This window comes from Gorilla gorilla, chromosome 4 (genome assembly GCF_029281585.2).
Source record: "Gorilla gorilla gorilla isolate KB3781 chromosome 4, NHGRI_mGorGor1-v2.1_pri, whole genome shotgun sequence".
Taxonomy (NCBI): Eukaryota; Metazoa; Chordata; class Mammalia; order Primates; family Hominidae; genus Gorilla; species Gorilla gorilla.
Genome location: NC_073228.2, coordinates 24,087,087 through 24,108,004, shown reverse-complemented (window position 1 = coordinate 24,108,004; position 20,918 = coordinate 24,087,087). Strand labels below are relative to the sequence as shown.

The 20,918-nt window shown below is 40.7% G+C and overlaps 1 protein-coding gene across 26 annotated transcripts in view; it reads left to right on the top strand.

Annotated features, from left to right (window-relative positions):
• BPTF (bromodomain PHD finger transcription factor) overlaps nt 1–20,918 on the top strand; it is a 154,197-nt gene that overhangs the window by 68,528 nt on the left and 64,751 nt on the right. For all 26 annotated transcript variants that reach the window (XM_055387003.2, XM_031010905.3, XM_031010902.3 and 23 more), the window contains 4 exons: nt 6,412–6,541; nt 7,329–7,467; nt 12,214–12,393; nt 13,511–15,821. In XM_055387003.2, coding sequence (XP_055242978.2) covers nt 6,412–6,541; nt 7,329–7,467; nt 12,214–12,393; nt 13,511–15,821 — 2,760 coding nt within the window. The remainder of the gene's footprint in view (nt 1–6,411; nt 6,542–7,328; nt 7,468–12,213; nt 12,394–13,510; nt 15,822–20,918) is intronic.

Here is a 20,918-nt window from a genome sequence, read left to right as displayed (position 1 = left end):
CTAACCAATATTTCTGATTCTCTTTTACTAGAACTTGGAATTTTAAAGCCTTCACAGGGTCACTAACACAGTATTCAGGTTTCCTACATCCACAAAGAAAGGGGTCCACCTAGAAAGAGTGGACCAAGATGGTGGAATAAAAGTCCCCAACTCATCGTGCCCCACCTTCCATCCCCACTGCCACAGAAAGGGACCCACCGAGCTCCTTTTGGGTGGGGGGAAGGGTTGGGGAGGATGCCACAATGATCTCAGTCCTTAGTAGGGCAGAAGCCACATTCTTAGGCAGGAAAAGGATTTCTGGTTATCACTGCACCTGTCATTAAGGTGATCGCAGGACCAGACGATTTCATAAGGTATTTCTTAAATTTCGAGAACCAGATAGTTCTATTTAAACTTTTCTACCAGAATAGAAAAAGGAAATTTTATAATTATTGTTTCTGTTAGTGTGAAACTGTTAGGAAACTTGATAAATAGAAATAGACAAATAGAAAATTATGGCCCTGTCTTCTTTATTAATATTTATTAATAATTAATAGCAAATAGGTGTATCTATAAGAAATCTGAAAATATTGGTATGCAGATATATTCAGGAGTAAATTTAAAGAATAAGAAACCATGGCTGAATTGGCTTCACCTTAGACACCAATCTCCAATACTAGGAGATTACTAATACCATACTATTTTAAGAAGTCAAAGAAAGGCTGGACGCAGTGGCTCACACTTGTAATCCCAGCACTTTGGAAGGCCAAGGCGAGTGGATCACTTGAGCCCAGGAGTTTAAGACCAGCATGGCCAACATGGTGAAACCCCATCTCTACTAAAAATTAGCCAGGCATGGTGTTGCATGCCTTTAGTCCCAGCTACTAGGAGGCTGAGGCAGGAGAATCACTTGAACCTGGGAGGCAGAGGTTGCAGTGAGCTGAGATCGCACCAGTGCACTCCATCCTGAGCAACAGAGCAAGATGCTGTCTTAAAAAGAAAAAAGTTGAAGAAAGGAAACCTTTTGATCATCTCATTAGATGCCAAGAAGGTATTTTGTCTAAGTTCATTATAATTTATTGGGTTTTTTTATTTTTAATTTTTTTACATTTTTAATTTTTTCATAGAGATGGGGTCTCCCTATGTTACTCAGACTGATCTTGAATCTCTGACCTCAAGTTATCCTCCCACCTTGGCCTCCCAAAGTGCTGGGATTACAGGTGTGAGCCGCTGCACCAGGCCTATTTATTCATTCTTTTTTTAAACTCTTAGATAAATACGAGTATATGAACTCTTTTTTTTTTTTCGAAGATGTATTGCAAACCAAATTATTATGCCTTTTGGTGAAACCCTTGAAGCATTCCCAATAACAGTCAGGTGGAACAAAAAAGATACCCACTATTGGCCAGGTGAGGTGGCTCTCCCACCTGTAATCCCAGCACTTTGGGCAACCACGTCAGGAAAATCACTTGAGGCCAGGAGCTGGAGGCTGCAGTGAGCCATAATTGCACCACTGCACTCCAGCATGGGCAACAGAGTGATACCCTATCTCAAAAAAAAAAAAAAAAATTCTAAAAGTACCAGGAAATGCAGTTTGCCAAGAGAAATAAAACTTATAAATATTGTCAAGCTATAGACACAATTATTATATGCAGTTGATCTAATTAATTAACACATACAATTTTGTTCCACGCTGAACTCCACCCAAAACTGTGGCCAAACTTTTGTAAAATTACAGACCCACAGGGACAAGGGGAACGACAGAAAATACACCACCTATAAAATTGCTGAAGCAATAATGCAGGTAGACAAATGACAGCCTACCCACAAAGGCCAAATCCCAAGTCAGTGGGGGAAAACAGTCCTCAAAAGATCCAAAAGCAGGAAGTACAGAGCCAGCCGCTTTGGATGCTTGGCTGTAGTAGACCTGTTCTATGCTGCAGTCACTCCAGATACCTTGATTGTGGTGAGCCCTGTATCTTCCAGGGTTTGCTCATGATCTCGCCCACTGATTTCACCAAAAGAGGTCTGTAAACTTTCCTGAAAGCTGAAGCCAGACTGTGACCCAGAGACAAGTTTATATTTTCGTGGGAACCTTCTTTGATAGTAACAATACTGCTCTATGCAGGTAGTTTTATACTTGATGCTGAATTTTCTTTTCTTTTTTTTTTGAGACAGAATCTTGCTCTGTCGCTCAGGCTGGAGTGCAGTGGTGCAATCTCAGCTCACTGCAACCTCCACCTCCCGGGTTCGAGTGATTCTCCTGCCTCAGCCTCCTGAATAGCTGGTATTATAGGCGTGTGCCACCACGACCAGCTAATTTTTGTATTTTTAGTAGAGATGGGGTTTCATTGTGTTGGCCAGGCTGGTCTCCCAACTCCCAACCTCATGATCTGCCCACCTCGGCTTCCCAAAGTGCTGGGATTACAAGCATGAGCCACCGCGCCCGGCCTATGCTGGGTTTTCAAAAGGCAAACTTTATATAGTTTGGGATGCACACACATAGGTTCTAAAAGTATAAGGAAAAACAAGGGAATGTTTAGCACAAAAGTATTGATTGCCAGGGAGTTGGACACACAAGCATCTGATGTATTGGTTGTAGATAAAGTTCTGTTTCTTAACCTGGTTGCATTTTACATATTTTTGAAAATTTTAATGAAGCAGAAGATTCCAGGAACAACAACAAAAACCTCCAACACCTAGGAATAATTGTGTGTGTGTGCATGTGTGTGTCTGTGTGTTTTGAGACAGAGTCTTGCTGTGTCGCCCAGGCTAGAGGGCAGTGGCGCCATCTCGGCTCACTGCAACCTCCGCCTCCTGGTTTCAAGCAATTCTCCTGCCTCAGCCTGCTGAGTAGCTGGGATTACAGACAAGTGCCACAATGCCCGGCTAATTTTCGTATTTTTAGTAGAGATGGGGTTTTGTCGTGTTGGCCAGGCTGGTCTCGAACTCCTGTCCTCAAGTGATCCACCCTCAATGGCCTCCCAAAGTGCTGGGATTACAGGCGTGAGCCACCGCGTTCAGCCAAATGTAACAAATATTCAAGGCCTGTGTAAAGCAATCTTTAGGCCAGGTGTGGTGGCACATGCCTGTAATCCCAGCACTTTGGGAGGTGAAGCGGGAGGATTGCTTGAGCCCAGGAGTTCAAGACCAGCCTGGGCAACATAGGGAGACCCTGTCTCTACCAAAAATAATAACTAATTAATTAATTAATTAAAAAGCTAAGCAATCTTTAAAGCTTAACTAAAGACATGAAGGATACTTTGGGAATAAGATTTTCCATCCTGGAGCAGGGGAGGTTTGACCAAAACGATACTAATATTTGATCTAGAAAAATTAATGTGCAAGAACACTGCGCACAGTAGCTCACGCCTGTAATCCCAACACTTTGAGAGGTTGAGGAGGGAGGATCACCTGAAGTGAGAAGTTTGAGACCATCCTGGGCAACATAGCAAGACTCTGTCTCTACAAAAAAATTAAAATTGGCCAGGCATGGTCTTGCTTGCCTGTAATGCCAGCTGCTTGGGAGACTGAGCCCAGAAGTTGGAGGAGGATTGCTTGAGCCCAGGAGTTTGAGGCTGCAGTGAGCTATGATTGCGCCACTGTACTGCATCCTGGGCAACAGAGTGACAACCTGTCTTTAAAAAAAAAGAAAAGAAAAAAAAGTTATTGTGTAAGAATAGCCAAAAGAGGAAAAAATAGATGTTAGTGAAAAAGGTACTAGATATTAAAGCGCATTTTGAAGCTTCAATAATTTGTTCTACAGAAGAAACAAATCAGTAGATAAAATACAGGATCCAAAAATAGACCTAAGCATGGGGATTTAGCTGTAGTAGCATTGCACATCACAAAGGGAAAGCATGTTTGGGAAAATATCACTTAGATCTCTGCCTTAGCAAAAAACATTTAGATTGATGAAGAATTGTTAAAAAAAAAACAAAAAACCCAGAACCCTAAAAACAAAAGAAAACGTCAATAAGAAAGCATGAATTAATTTATGTTTTTGTTGTGATACTTTCTTTTTAAACAGATAAAAAATCCAGATGCCATAGAGGAAAAAAGTGGATACATATATTTAAAATTCTGAGTGGAAAAATGTTATTGTAATCAAACTCAAAAGACAGATGACAAACCGAGGAAAAAATATTTGTACCACAAATGGAAAATTTTCTTGATTGACAAAGACCTTTTATAAATGAAAACTACTAATAGTCTAATACAAACAAGACAAAGGATTTGAATAGGCATTTTGCAGAAAAATAAATGTGAAAGGCCAGTAGGCATAAAAAATGATTACTTCTCTCATAATTAAAAACAATGGGATAGTATTTTTTACCTCTGAGTTTGACTAACAGTTTAGAAGTTCAATACTAACTCAGCATGAGTGAAGGTGTAGGAACGCAGGGTGGCTTTATGACTGCACTGTTCTGAAGAGCAGTTTGACCCCATATCCGTCAGCATTTTCAGTGCAAGAACTTTTGGACCCAGCCATCCCACCACTGGAGGATATAGGGGGGTACTCCCCAGGTTTACCAAGAAAGACATAAAATATTGTTTGTTACAGCTATGGCTGTGATAGCAAAACACCACAAAACCCTGAGCACCAGTGGAGTTGAAGTTCAGTTCATTCTCTTGGTCGGACTTTGTTGGCCAAGGAGAAGTAGAAAGAAAATCTGCCACTGGCACACCCACCAGCATGCTACTCTGGGATAGGTAGCATCAGAGATTAGCCATAAGACTGCCTAACTGGCCTTGCTTCCTCCACAAAGAGAAGCCTTTGTATTTGGTGATAAAAGGGACCTCTTTGCCTCATGGACACCAAGATCACAACTGAGCACCCTGCCCAGCTTTGAGCTCCTAGGGTGTCACTGCGCTGAAGTCCTTCAGACAGTGCTCCATTCCTGGCCTCTCTCAGTGAAAATGGCCCAGTTGCCATGCTGGACCTGGCCTTTCAGAGGTGTATAGAAGCCAAGCCCTCAAAATCTCCATGAGAAATCCTACACAGTCCTCCTGGCATAGTCACCCCGCCTTACTCCTGTAGCCTGAGACTGTCAGGTTATCCAACGTATTGTGCCTACAGAGCTAGTCCTTCTCCTTAGTTCCAAGCGTGTTGGCAGAGGGATGGAATTTGAGTACATTAGCTCCCAGTGAGGATCTGCTCCCTTTCCCCTCCTCCCATCAGCTTATGAGAGACTGCGAAGAGCCTATGGAGAATGTTTGCTACACCAGTTGAGTGCAGTTAATAGGCATGAGCTGTCAGCCTGGGGGAGACTATATTCTGGGAACCTACAATCACAGGGACACAAAGCCTTCGTAAAAGTTGGGAGGGAGAGAAGAAGCAGGGAGAGTGATGGGGAGTTTTTGGTGGGGGGAAAGGAGATAAAAAGACTGAAATCCCCTCCCACATCTTTTCGGCATCACTACCCCAAGTTAACAAAAGGTCTCTATTCTTTCTGCAGAGCTGTGCATGAGAAATTGGCTGCATCTGGTTAGGGTGTGATAAAAGCAGTTCTTCTGCCACTAGCGCTCTTAGAGACAAGAGCTCCTTTCTTTGTAGGTTTTGCTTCGTGTCTCTCTGAGAAATATTCTGATTCATAAAAATCTAGTCTAATCCCCTAAATGTAGAGCCTCACCACAGTCTTTACTGGTAGGTGCAGTGATTTCCTTTCCTGCCTGAGAAGGAGTTGTGGCCGATGCCTGTGTCTCATGATTTAGGTCAATATGGGCCGACCTTCCTCATCCTTCCTCTCTTTCTCTCTCGAAAGATGGGGCCTCATGGGCCCCTTTCTCTGCGGATGTAAGAAACCTGATTTCTGTTAGTAGATCTGTGAGTGCTGTAAAATCCGCAGTGCTTGTGAGAATCAGAAATACTGGTTGATAAAATAAATGTTTTTGTATTCTTTGGTCTTTGTTTTTTGGAAGGAAAAAACTCTGGAAACAAAGTATTCTTTAACAGTGACCTGGTTTAATAAATTATGGCATATCCATGCAATGGAATATTTTTTAATTCCTTAAAAAATCTGTATATTTTGATAAGGAAAGATCTTCTAGTGTAATTATCCATTGATTAAAAACTGTGGTTGTGTGTGCACTAAAAAGTACATATGTGTGAATATGTAATGGACTATGTAAAGAGATACATAAATGTTGGTATATACCATATATACATGAAATGTTTTAGAAATAAATCATAATTATTTCTTATGGGGAGGCATGGAAAGGATAGTATTTCTTGTTTTTGCCTTTTTGTACTCTTTATCTTTTCTTGTTAAGGAATTGTACAACTACAACTAAGTTTTGTCAGTTGGGGTTGTCTGGTTTGTAGGGTTATAACTAAGTCTGCTTTGTTTTCCTAATTTTTCAGTATTGCATTTTTATCTTTTCTGTTTATTTTTCCAAGTTAACATTGTCTTTCTATGCATGAATTCTTAGGTTACACCGGATGACATCAATTGAAAGAGAAGAAAAGGAGAAAGTCAAAAAAAAAGAGAAGAAACAGGAAGAAGAAGAAACGATGCAGCAAGCGACATGGGTAAAATACACATTTCCAGTTAAGCATCAGGTAATTTTTACAACAACCCTTTAAAATAGTGTTAGCCATTTCTGAGACTTTTATTCTGAAACTTTGAATACTTACTAATTTTATTTTATTTTTGACATAGTCTTTGTATTTTATTTATTTATTTATTTATTTTGAGACAGAGTCTCGCTCTGTTGCCCAGATTGGAGTGCAGTGGCACAATCTTGGCTCACTACAGCCTCCGCCTCCTGGGTTCAAACGATTCTCCTGCCTCAGCCTCCCAAGTAGCTGGGATTATAGGCGTGCACCACCACGCCCGGCTAATTTTTGTATTTTTAGTAGAGATGGGGTTTCACCATGTTAGCCAGGTGAGTCTTGAACTCCTGACCTCAGGTGATCCTCCTGACTTGGCCTCCCAAAGTGCTGGAATTACAGGCATGAGCCACTGCTCCTGGCCTACTTTTGACATAGTCTTTTAATTAATATGTTAGGGATAAAGTACATCTTCCTGGCAAATTTACAAAGCGTCGGTTTATCTTAGAATATTGGAGGCTTACAAGGCCAATTTGTTGAAATTGTTATAAAACTGTAAAATTGTGTTATATTTTACATGCTAAAAAGGAGTATTAGTTCATGAATCTTTGATTCCCAGTGAAAACTAAATTGATTAGTAAATTTTTTTTGTCCCCACTTGGAAAAACCTGGGGATGATTAGTAAATTTCATTTGCCTGACTTTGAAACTTGTTTGGTAAAAATGCATAAAACCACATGTGGTTTATAAGCATTGTTATTCTTATTGTTTAATCAAAATGTTTTCATTTACACCAGGTTTGGAAACAAAAAGGTGAAGAGTACAGAGTGACAGGATATGGTGGTTGGAGCTGGATTAGTAAAACTCATGTTTATAGGTTTGTTCCTAAATTGCCAGGCAATACTAATGTGAATTACAGAAAGTCGTTAGAAGGAAGTAAGTAATTAAAATTACATGTCCTGCATAATCGTTTCTGCTTTATATTTCTTATAAATTTGTAGTATATTGACTATATTTTAGATAAAAACATTTTTCTGAAATTTTTATTCGTACTGCAGAATTACTAGTTTAGTTTACTAAAACCCTAAAACTTTAAAAATTACCTTTATTCACAGGAATTTGATGTCTCAGATTTCCGTAAGATTGTAGAATGGAACTTGTTTTTTAGAAGACACCTCAGCCGCCTGATTATCATTTTTCAAAATCTTAAATTTAGGCCAGGCAGCCAGGCGCTGTGGTTCACGCCTGTAATCCCAGCACTTTGGGAGGCCGAGGCAGGTGGATTACTTGAGGTCAGGAGTTCTAGACTACCTGGCTAGAATGGTGAAACCCTGTCTCTACTAAAAATACAAAATTTGCTGGGTGTGCTGGCACACGCCTGTGATCCCAGCTACTGAGGAGGCTGAGGCAGGAGAATGGCTTAAACCCAGGAGGCAGAGGTTGCAGTGAACCAAGATTGCACCACTGCACTCCAGCCTAGGTGACAGAGCAAGACTCTGTCTCAAAAAAAGAAAAAAAATTCAGGCCAGCCACAGTGGCTTACACCTATAATCCCAGTGCTTTGGGAGGCTGAGGCAGGAGGATCACTTGAGGCCAGGAGTTCAAGGCCAGCCTGGGCAACATAGCAAGACCCCATCTCTACAAAAACGTTTTAAAAATTAGCCAGGTGTAGTGCCACATGGCTGTGGTCCCAGCTACTTGGGGGTCTGAGGCAGGAGGATTGCTTGAGGCCAGGAGTTTGAGGCTGCAGTGAGCTATAATTGTGCTGTTGCACTCGAGCCTGGATGACAGAACCAGACTCAATCTCTTAAAAAAAAAAAAAATCTTAATTCAGTACTAATTCACTGAGGAGTCATGTATCTAGTAACCTTAGCATTGTTGCAAGTAAGAGAAAACCAGAAAGAAAGTGATAGAGGCTTCCAAAACACTGTCACATAAATGAGGTTTTTTCAGTGAGAACATTTGGACACAGGATGGGGAACATCACACACCGGGGCCTGTCGTGGGGTGGGGGGAGGTTGGGGGATAGCATTAGGAGATATACCTAACGTAAATGTAGAGTTAATGGGTGCAGCACACCAACATGGCACATGTATACATATGTCACAAACCTGCACGTTGTGCGCACGTACCCTAGAACTAAAGTATAATTTAAAAAAATAAATAAATGAGGTTTTTTTGGGGGGGAGGGGGTTGTTTTTGTTTTTTTGAAATGGACTCTTGCTCTGTCACCAGGCTGGAGTGCAGTGGCGTATCTGGGCTCACTGCAACCTCCGCCTCCTGGGTTCAAGCAGTTCTCCTGCCTCAGCCTCCCGAGTAGCTGGGACTACAAGTGCACACCACCATGCCCAGCTAATTTTTGTATTTTTTATAGAGACAGGGTTTCACTATGTTGGCCAGGATGGTCTCAATCTCTTGACTTTGTGATCTGCCCGCCTCGGCCTCCCAAAGTGCTGGGATTACAGGTGTGACCACTGCGCCTGGCCTATAAATAAGCTATTAATTGAGTTTTTACAACTGACTAATGAGCTTTAGTATTTAGAATCACCAAACTCTATAGAGATGAACTGCTCTTTTAAAAGATCATGTGTTTTTAAACTCATGTTCAGTGAGCCGATTATTTCACGAGGATGCCAGGTGACATAGTGAAGACCACATATACACAGAGTGATAGAACGCTGGCAGGACCCAAGCCCTTTTCTGTGATTCTTCTCTTACCTCACCACTATCCTGCTCTTGACAGGATTACGGTTTCTTTGCACTCTCTTCCCTTTCTTCAGCCAGACCTTTCTGGAAGAAATCATTCATTTAAATTAAAAATAGATATATTTTTTATATATTTTTTCTCACACCAGTATCTTGCTCGCGACAGAATTATGATTTCTTTGCACTCTCTTCCCTTCAGCCAGACCTTTCTGGAATAAATCATTCATTTAAATAAAAAATGGATATACCTTGCTAGGTCCTTGGGATATTTAGGTTCAAGCGAAGAAGAAGGTAAAGAATAGGAAAATGCCTTTAAGTCCAGGTGCCGTGGCTCACACTTGTGATGGGATGCCAAGGCAGGGGAGGATCAGTTGAGCCCAGGAGTTCAAGAAACAGCCTGGGCAACATGGCAAATCCCCATCTCTGCAAAAAATGCAGAAATTAGCCAGACATATTGGTACACACCTGTATTCCCAGTTACTCAGGAGGCTGATGAGGGAGGATCGTTTGAGCCCAGGAGTTCAAGGCTGCAGTGAGCTGAGATGAACCCACTGTGCTCCAGCCTGGGTGACAGAGCAAGACCCTGTCTCCAAAAAAAAAAAAAAAAGCCTTTAAGGCCCAAGAATATTCTCTAGACGGTAGTTCTGTTTTGGGAGGCTTGATATATTTTTTTTGTAATTATTATGGGAAATTTAAAACTACACAAATACAAAGAGAATAATGAACTCATTCAGCTTCAACAATTATCAAAGTTTATCACTTTTTTTTTTTTTTTGAGATGGAGTTTTGCTCTGTCACCCAGGCTAGAGTGCAGTGGCATGGTCTCAGCTCACTGCAACCTCCACCTCCCAGGTTCAATCAATTCTCTTGCCTCAGCCTCCCAAATAGCTGGGATTACAAGTGCCCACCACCACGCCGAGCTAATTTTTGTGTTTTTAATAGAGACGGGGTTTTGCCACGTTGGCCAGGCTGATCTCGAACTCCTGACTTCAAGTGATCTGCCTGCCTCGGCCTCCCAAAGTGCTGGGATTACAGGTGTGAGTCACTGCTCCCAGCCAAATTTTATCACTCTTTGTTTAGTTGTCACTGACCACTTTTTTTAATCCTGCAGTGTTTTAAAATAAATCCCAGAAATCATGTTTCACCAGAAGTTCAATATGTATCTCTACGTAGACATTTTTCCATAACCATCATGTCATTATCACACTCAACAAATTAACTATAATTAACAAATTAATCATCTGATTCTCAGTCCATATTCCACTTGCCCTGGTTGTCTTAGAGATACCTTTTTACTGTAAGCAGTAAACAAGGCCACAGATTGCCTTTGATCCTTTTTTTCAGTCTTTTATTCTGTTATATAAACTTCAAGGAGTCCAAGAACCATTGAAATAGATTACAAAAGTTTATATACATTTTTCCTTGGTAGAGGATCATAGCGTTTATCCATTTCTAATAGGGTTCTGTGACACAAAGTATGTTAGAAGCCACTGATATGGGCTTTCTGGAATGATCAAACAGATTGTGATAATCCTTCATACACGAGTTTTCTTTCATTTTATTTTTTTATGTGTGTGACAGAGTCTTGCTCTGTCAGCCAGGCTGGAGTGCAGTGGCACCATCTCCGCTCACTGCAAACTCTGCCTCCCAGGTTGAAGCAATTCTCCTGCTTCAGTCTCCCAAGTAGCTGGGACTACAGGCTCGTACCACCATGACTGGCTAATTTTTGTATTTTTAGTAGAGATGGGGTTTCACCTTGTTGGGCTGGTGTTGAACTCCTGGCCTCAAGTGATCTGCCTGCCTCAGCCTCCCAAAGTGCTGGGATTACAGGCATGAGCCACCACACTCACCCAAATTTTATCACATTTGTTTCAGTTGTCACTGACCACTTTTTTTTTTTTTTTTTTTTTTTGAGATGGAGTCTCACTCTGTCACCCAGGCTGGAGTGCAGTGGTACAATCTCAGTTCACTGCAACCTCCGACTCCCAGGTTCCAGCGATTCTCCTGCCTCAGCCTCCTGATTAGGGATCACAGTTGCGCGCCACCATGCCTGGCTAATTTTTGTATTTTTAATAGAGGCGGGGTTTCACCATGTTGGCTAGGCTGGTCTTGAACTCCTTGTCCTCAAGTGATCCGCCCACCTTGGCATCCCAAAGTGCTGGGATTACAGGCATAAGCCACTACACCCATCCAAATTTTATCACTCTTGTTTCAGTTGTCACTGACAACTTTTTTTTTTTTTTTTTTGACATGGAGTCTCGCTCTGTCGCCCAGGCTGGAGTGCAGTGGCGTGACCTCAGCTCACTGCAACCTCTGCCTCCTGGGTTCAAGCAATTCTCCTGCCTCAGCCTCCTGAGTAGCTGAGATCACAGGTGTGCACCACCACACCCAGATAATTTTTGTATTTTTAGTAGAGATGGGGTTTCACCATGTTAGCCAGGCTGGTCTCAAGCTCCTGACCTCAGGTGATGCACCCACCTCGGCCCCTCAAAGTGCTGGGATTACAGGCATGAGCCACCGCACCAGCCTGTAGTATTAATGTTTATCTTGTAGCTGACTATGTTACTGAATCACAGTTTTTTTGTTGTTGTTTTTTTTTTTGGACACAGAGCCTCACTCTGTCACCCAGGCTGGAGTGCAGTGGCATGAGCCACCGCACCAGGTCCCCCCCCCCCTTTTTTTTTTATCCTGCAGTGTTTTAAAACAAATTTCCTAAATCATATTTCACCAAAAATGTTCACAAAGTTTTCTGAAATGTCTGAAGTTCAGGCATTCCTTCTATGTTTTATGTCAGCCAGGCATATAGGATTATATGGTACCTTATACTCAATAAGACCTTTGTCCTTTTTTTTTTTTAAATGAAAAAATGAAACATAACTTGCTGGAAATTACTTGTTTATTTTCACTAAACTTGACATATTAAAGTGCTAATACTCTGGAAATAACGTAAATTATCGTATACATGGTTCTTTTTAGCCAAAAATAATATGGATGAAAATATGGATGAGTCAGATAAAAGAAAATGTTCACGAAGTCCAAAAAAAATAAAAATAGAGCCTGATTCTGAAAAAGATGAGGTAAAAGGTTCAGATGCTGCAAAAGGAGCAGACCAAAATGAAATGGATATCTCAAAGATTACTGAGAAGAAGGACCAAGGTAAGGAGAGTCAGCTGTGGAGGGCAGCCTGGGGGTGATAAGAATGCACTGGATCAGGGTCCCACCACAGGAAAGGTACTGCGTTGTGTTTTCTTGATAATAGCTTTATCAAAACATAATTGATATCCCATACAATTCACCCAATTAAAGTGTAAATTCAGTGGCTTTTAGTATATTCACAAAGTTCAACCATTATTACATCAATCTTAAAACATTTTCATAACCTTGAAAAGAAGCCTCATTCATACCCATTAGCAGTTACTTCCCAACCCCTCCCGAAAGTGCCACCAGCTTAGTGGTCTACTTTCTGTCTCTCTGGATTTGCCTATTTTGGACAGTCCATAGAAATGGAATCAGACAATATGTGGTCCTTTGTGGCTGGCTTCATCCACTTAGCATGGTTTTAAGGTTCATCCATGTTGTAGCATTTATCAGTACTTTCTTTTTGTTTCTGAATAATACTCTGTATGGATATGCCACATTTTGTTATCCATTCATCAGTTGATGGACATTGGGCTGTTTCCTCTTTTGGCTATTATGAATAATGCTGCTATGAACATTCATGCAGAAGTTTTTTGTGGCCATGCGTTTTCACTTCTCTTGGCGATATACCTAGGAATGGAATTACTGGATCATATGGTAACTCTGTTTAACCTTTTGAGGAACTACATTGTCTTTTGTAACAAGTCGTTTTTTAAAAAAAAACTAGATAAGCTAGATAATGCATGTGGCTAGAGATACTTTAAAAAAAATATTTTTGGCTGGGCGTGGTGGCTCATGCCTGTAATCTCAGCACTTTGGGAGCTGAGGTGGGCGGATCACCTGAGGTCAGGAGTTCAAGACCAGCCTGGCCAACATTGCGAAACCCTGTCTCTACTGAAAATTCAAAAATTAGCCAGGCATGGTGGCACATGCCTATAATCCCAGCTACTTGGGAGGCTGAAGCATGAGAATTGCTTGAACCCAGGAGGCGGAGGTTGCAGTGAACTGAGATCATGCCACTGCACTCCAGCCTGGGCAACAGAGTGAGACTCCATCTCAAAAAAAAAAAAAAAAAATTATAAATTCCTCCTTTCAGAGTAAAAATTACATTTATATAAATGTCTTTGTTTCACAGATGTGAAGGAGCTCTTAGATTCTGACAGTGATAAACCCTGCAAGGAAGAACCAATGGAAGTAGACGATGACATGAAAACAGAATCACATGTAAATTGTCAGGAGAGTTCTCAAGTAGATGTGGTCAATGTTAGTGAGGGTTTTCATCTAAGGACTAGTTACAAAAAGAAAACAAAATCATCCAAACTAGATGGACTTCTTGAAAGGAGAATTAAACAGTTTACACTGGAAGAAAAACAGCGACTTGAAAAAATCAAGTTGGAGGGTGGAATTAAGGGTATAGGAAAGACTTCTACAAATTCTTCAAAAAATCTCTCTGAATCACCAGTAATAACAAAAGCAAAAGAAGGGTGTCAGAGTGACTCGATGAGACAAGAACAGAGCCCGAATGCAAATAATGATCAACCTGAGGACTTGATTCAGGGATGTTCAGAAAGTGATTCCTCAGTTCTTAGAATGAGTGATCCTAGTCATACCACAAACAAACTTTATCCAAAAGATCGAGTGTTAGATGATGTCTCCATTCGGAGCCCAGAAACAAAATGTCCGAAACAAAATTCCATTGAAAATGACATAGAAGAAAAAGTCTCTGACCCTGCCAGTAGAGGCCAGGAACCCAGTAAGAGTAAAACAAAAGGAAATGATTTTTTCATTGATGACTCTAAACTAGCCAGTGCAGATGATATTGGTACTTTGATCTGTAAGAACAAAAAACCGCTCATACAGGAGGAAAGTGACACCATTGTTTCTTCTTCCAAGAGTGCTTTACATTCATCAGTGCCTAAAAGTACCAATGACAGAGATGCCACACCTCTGTCAAAAGCAATGGACTTTGAAGGAAAACTGGGATGTGACTCTGAATCTAATAGCACTTTGGAAAATAGTTCTGATACCGTGTCTATTCAGGATAGCAGTGAAGAAGATATGATTGTTCAGAATAGCAATGAAAGTATTTCTGAACAGTTCAGAACTCAAGAACAAGATATTGAAGGCTTGGAGCCATTAAAGTGTGAATTGGTTTCTGATAAGTCCACTGGAAACTGTGAGGACAGGCTGCCGGTTAAGGTAACTGAAGCAAATGGTAAAAAACCAAGTCAGCAGAAGAAATTAGAGGAGAGACCAGTTAATAAATGTAGTGATCAAATAAAGCTAAAAAATACCACTGACAAAAAGAATAATGAAAATCGAGAGTCTGAAAAGAAAGGACAGAGAACAGGTACATTTCAAATAAATGGAAAAGATAATAAACCCAAAATATATTTGAAAGGTGAATGCTTGAAAGAAATTTCTGAGAGTAAAGTAGTAAGTGGTAATGTTGAACCAAAGGTTAATAATATAAATAAAATAATCCCTGAGAATGATATTAAATCATTGACTGTTAAAGAATCTGCTATAAGGCCATTCATTAATGGTGATGTCATCATGGAAGATTTTAATGAAAGAAACAGCTCCGAAACAAAATCGCATTTGCTGAGTTCTTCAGATGCTGAAGGTAACTACCGAGATAGCCTTGAGACCCTGCCATCAACCAAAGAGTCTGACAGTACACAGACGACCACACCTTCAGCATCTTGTCCAGAAAGCAATTCAATTAATCAGGTAGAAGATATGGAAATAGAAACCTCAGAAGTTAAGAAAGTTACTTCATCACCTATTACTTCTGGAGAGGAATCTAATCTCAGTAATGACTTTATTGATGAAAATGGTCTGCCCATCAACAAAAATGAAAATGTCAATGGAGAATCTAAAAGAAAAACCGTCATCACAGAAGTCACCACGATGACCTCCACAGTGGCCACAGAATCAAAAACTGTGATCAAGGTAGAAAAAGGCGATAAGCAAACTGTGGTTTCTTCCACAGAAAATTGTGCAAAATCCACTGTCACAACCACCACTACAACGGTGACCAAGCTTTCCACACCCTCCACAGGCAGCAGTGTGGACATCATCTCTGTAAAAGAGCAGAGCAAAACCGTGGTCACCACGACAGTGACAGACTCCCTGACCACCACGGGAGGCACACTGGTTACATCTATGACTGTGAGCAAAGAGTATTCCACACGAGACAAAGTGAAACTGATGAAATTTTCAAGACCAAAGAAGACTCGTTCAGGTACAGCTCTGCCATCCTATAGAAAATTTGTTACCAAGAGCAGCAAGAAGAGCATTTTTGTTTTGCCTAATGATGACTTAAAAAAGTTGGCCCGAAAAGGAGGAATCCGAGAGGTCCCTTATTTTAATTACAATGCAAAACCTGCTTTGGATATATGGCCATATCCTTCTCCTAGACCGACCTTTGGCATCACTTGGAGGTATGTACTTTAAAATGTATTTGGGGGAGGGAGAAAATTTTAAAAAGAATTATCTCACAAGAATATCTCATTTTTTAAAAATGAGATAATAGAGATAAGACAGGAAACATATTAATGGCCAAAGGTAGTAATGGAAACAGGATACAGAAAGCTTCAAAATTGGCCAACTGGTATGTACTAAAGTTTTTGTAGGGAAAAATGTTTAAAGTCTTAAAATTTAAGGGACTATTTTAAAAATGAAATTTAGTTTTAACTTTCATAAGACAAAAGGAACATGTCAGATGTGATTGCTTTTGTGGTCTGATTTTCTGAGTTACTGCTCTGGGAACAAGATAATCACCAACTTTCTGGAATGTTTGTATTTTATTTTTATTAGGTAATTCATAAAAAGACATAAACACACCTGTAAATTTCATAAAGCTTATCATAATGTGAAAATCTTCCTAATGTAGCTTAGTTGCATGATAAACATTTGTTTTGGAGTTCTCTGTTATTTATGTATGAATAGGTAGTCTCTAAGATTCCTTAGAAATTTTTTTAAACCCAGAAATAGTCCTAATTTAAAATTTTCTGGGCACTTTAGGTTTAGGGGATGCGTCCTAAATAGATAGTGTTGGTAGTTGTAAAATCATGTAGTTTTATGTTGGGAAGGCATCTTAGAAATTCTTATCTTTTGTAAATGTACAGTAATTTGCCTGTGGCTACAGAGACACAGGAATAGTGCCCGGTTTTCCTAAATCCCAGTCTAGTACTTTATTTGCTATATCACATTTCACTTATGTGTCCTTGCTTTCTCCTTTTTCATGTCCTTGTCTTTATCTTTTCACCCCTGTAATTGAGAAGGATGGAACATAAACATTGAAAACATGAGAGTTCTGGGAACATCTTTAGAAATCAGAATCAGTCATAGTTGCAGTTAGATTTTGCTAGGACCCTCAAATTATTTCAGCGAGTTACTGAGCCATTTTCATTTCCCCTTAGGCTTCGTTTTTGTGTGTCTTTTAATATTTTTCCAATTTCTTTAAAAATCACACTTTTTTGGTTTCCTTTATATAAATTACAATCAGCTAGAAAAAAAAGTAAGTACTCTCTATAAAGGAATTCATTTATTAATACAACCAGTCATAGTTTGTTTGACCAAGTTTTTTATAACTCATCTTTTGATTTGAAATAAAATATCATCACTCCATTACACATTCAATAGAGACAGCTGAAAAGTACAATTTCTCTGCAGGGCCTGCAATGAAGGATTTGCAGAATCCTGCAGGGAATCAAGGAACTCTTCATTACAATTCATGGATTTATAGGATTACTCTGCACTTTTCTGCTTTCTTCATTGAGAGCGGTCCCAAAATGTATCCTTGACTGTCCTGCAGGTAACTTCTTTCCCACTGGAAAAGTTACTATGTACAAATACTTTAATTAAAGTGACCTGGCAGTTGTGGAGGCCGACCTTTCTGCTCTTTGTATTCTAAAATGGAGGGTAGGCTCAACTGGGAAGCGCTCTTCTCTGAACTCTCCAGGAGAGTTAGGCATTGGTCCCAATCAAGTGTTGCTCGGGGCCCTGTTCTGCACAGCTGAATTTCTGGAGCTGAATTTCATGTCTTAGTATGCACTATGGTAAAGTTTATATTACTTGATTTCACATTTTTTAATGGGAGGAAATACCTTCCATTAAACATTATTCATTTTAAACTGATACAGCCTTCAAATGTATGCTAACGTCTTAATTTGCCAAAACATATTTGAGAGAAGCATAATCCTTTCTGTCTAATGGAGGCATGGGTAAATATGTAAATTGATCATGACTTTAGAATGCATTTTTTAAAAGCATATTGCTATAAAAAGCCATGCACGTGAAATGCATTTTTATACTAACACTAGAATAGAATACATCTGATGGTTAGGAGTTAAGAATGCCAAAGATGCATGTATGATCTTTGTTATTAATGTTAAGGCTGAGCAATATTGGAAAACTTGTCTCATACACTCAATAGGGCCTCTTTTTCCCTCCACACCATCCATTCCCTTATGCCCATCCTCCCAGGCCCTGGTTCTGTGCTTCATTTTCACGTTGAACTGATAGTTGTCCTCCACAGTGCTGCCAGAAAGATTCTCCTAAAATGCCCCTCTGTCCTGTGGATAGTCTGACTGAGCTAAGGGACTTGGTAACTACTGCAGCAAGGAGCGGGGAAAGCATTTGTCACCTGTAGATCACATTCATGGAAAGTACTTCCCTTTACAACCCATCCAGTACTGGATAAATCTCAGAGGACTTAATATACATACCCTTTAATGCTCTTCTTTAATCTTTTATTTTGGTACAGCGCATTCTGGCTTCTGCCTTTTTCTCTCATGCCACCTTCATCTCTTTCTGTACCTCTACACCCCTTCCCTCCAGTCATAAAACACTGGATGTGGTTTCTGGGAAGATATGTGTACTCCTGCACACTGTTCTCTTTAGCATATGTGTGCCCCTTGCCTTTGATCAGCAACCCCCATACTCTTAACTTGTCCTTTGAGACTCCAGCAAAGCTCTGATCCTCATTCCCGAGCCAACTCAGATGTCCCTCCCTTGTCCTTTCCTCTCTTACAGCTCCTTGAGAACACAGACAGATTCTAGTTTACCTCTGTGTCCCCAGCTCCTTTCACATAGTCCAACACATAGAAGATGCTCAAGTATTTTTTGAATGAATGCTTGAATGAGCAGACTTACCATGCATGTGGTGTGTTACTCCCTGGTGTTATTTCCATTTTAAAATAAGGATACTTTAAAGTCATTGTTTGACCACAGAGAATGAGAACGAACTTTTCCTTGCAAATAAATATTTATTTGCTTTCTCCTATGACACTAAAGATCTCTAGGAATTACTATAGGGTATGATCTGAAAGTGACAGACACTTTCCCCCTCTTGGGACATCCCTGCACTAGTTAACATTTCCCCTCTAATTTCCCCTTGACCTGCTCTGTCCAGGTCAGAGGATTCATAGTGCGATAACACAGTGGAGAAAGTAATGGTGTCACAAGTGGATATGGGAAGTTAAGAAGCTGCAGCAACTTTTTGGCTAGAGCTTTCTCTTTCACAGTGTTCATTTTTCCAACTGAATGCTGTCAATAGGAAGCATTGTCTTTCAGGTGGGCATGGTGGCTCACGCCTCCTGTAATCCCAGCACTTTGGGAGGCCGAGGCAGGTGGATCACCTGAGGTCAGGAGTTCGAGACCAGCCTGGCCAACGTGGTGAAACCCCGTCTTTACTAAATACACAAAAATGAGCCGGGTGTGGTGGCAGGCGCCTGTAATCCCAGCTACTCAGGAGACTGAGGCAGGAGAATCACTTGAACCCGGGAGGCGGAGGTTGCAGTGAGCCGAGATCGCACCATTGCACTCCAGCCTGGGCGACAAGAGCAAAACTCCATCTCAAAATAATAATAATAATAATATACAAAAATTAGATGGATGTTTGGGCAGGCGCCTGTAATCCCAGCTACTCGGGAGGCTGAGGCAGAAGAATTGCTTGAACCTGGGAGGCGAAGGTTTCAGTGAGCCAAGATCGCTCCACTGCACTCCAGCCTGGGTGACAGAGCAATACTCTGTCTCAAAAAAAAAAAAAAAAAAAAAAAAAAAGAAAGCATTGCCTTTTACATACAGAGTTGTTTGAGATTTACCTTCCACCTCTGTTAGAGGAGGAAATGATTTTTATTTTATAGCCTTTGTCTACACCATAATCAACCATTAAGTTCATTTAAGTAGAGTGAAAATGTCAACAAAGTATTCAGTTACGCAAAGATATATAGTGAATTCCATTTTAGGACGTGATATTTAATGCCGTTAAGTAAATTTATTTTGAAATACGTTTTTAGTATTTTTTAAGAATGTGTAAAACGTTTAGTACCTCCACACACAATGTTTAGAAACAAACATGAACACAGAGAGATTTGTCTGTTGATAAGTAACTAATATGGTATTGTCCTTTTCCTTTTTTTTTTTTGAGATAGAGTCTCACACTGCCGCCCGAGGTGGAGTGCAGTGGAGCGATCTCGGCTCACTGCAACCTCTGCCCTCCGGGTTCGAGCTATTCTCCTGCCTCAGCCTCCCAACTAGCTGGGATTACAGGCGCCCGCCACCATACCCAGCTTAGTTTTAGTAGAGATGGGGTTTCACTATGTTGGCCAGGCTGGTCTCAAACTCCTGACCTCGTGATCCCCCCACCTTGGCCTCCCAAAGTGCTGGGATTACAGGTGTGAGCCACTGCGCCCAGCTGATATTGTCCTTTTTCTAATATTTTACTATTCATTGTAGAATTTGAAAACTACACTAATGCTGTTAAAGTTTTATTAGTATTAACTTTATTCATCATCCAGTTGTTCATGTTTTGAATAACCACCATTTGGATGCAGAATGTTTTTGTCCGTTTGGAAAGGTCTTACTAGATTTGTAAGATGTTTTTGGTTTAATTAAATTAATTAATTAATTAATTAATTAAGAGACGGAGTTTCACTCTTCTCGCCCAGGCTAGAGTGCAATGGCATGATCTTGGCTCACTGCAGCCTCTGCCTCCTGGGTTCAATTGATTCTCCTGCCTTAGCCTCCCAAGTAGCTCGGATTACAGGCATGCACCACCATGCCCAACTAAGTTTTGTATTTTTTGTTTTGTTTTGTTTTTGAGACGGAGTCTCGCTCTGTCGCCCAGGCTGGAATGCAATGGCTGGATCTTGGCTCACTGAAAGCTACACCTCCCAGGTTCACGCCATTCTTCTGCCTCAGGCTCCCGAGTAGCTGGGACTACAGGCACCCGCCACTGTGCCTGTCTAATTTTTTGTATTTTTAGTGGAGATGGGGTTTCACCGTGGTCTCGATCTCCTGACCTTGTGATCCACCCACCTCGGCCTCTCAAAGTGCTGGGATTACAGGCATGAGCCACCATGCCCGGCCCTAAGTTTTGTATTTTTAATAGAGATGGGGTTTTGCCATATTGGTCAGGCTGGTGTCGAACTCCTGACCTCAGGTGATCTGCCCACCTCGGCCTCCCACAGTGCTGGGATTACAGGCGTGAGCCACCGCATCTGACCTCGTTTTATTCTTTTAGAAAATTTAAA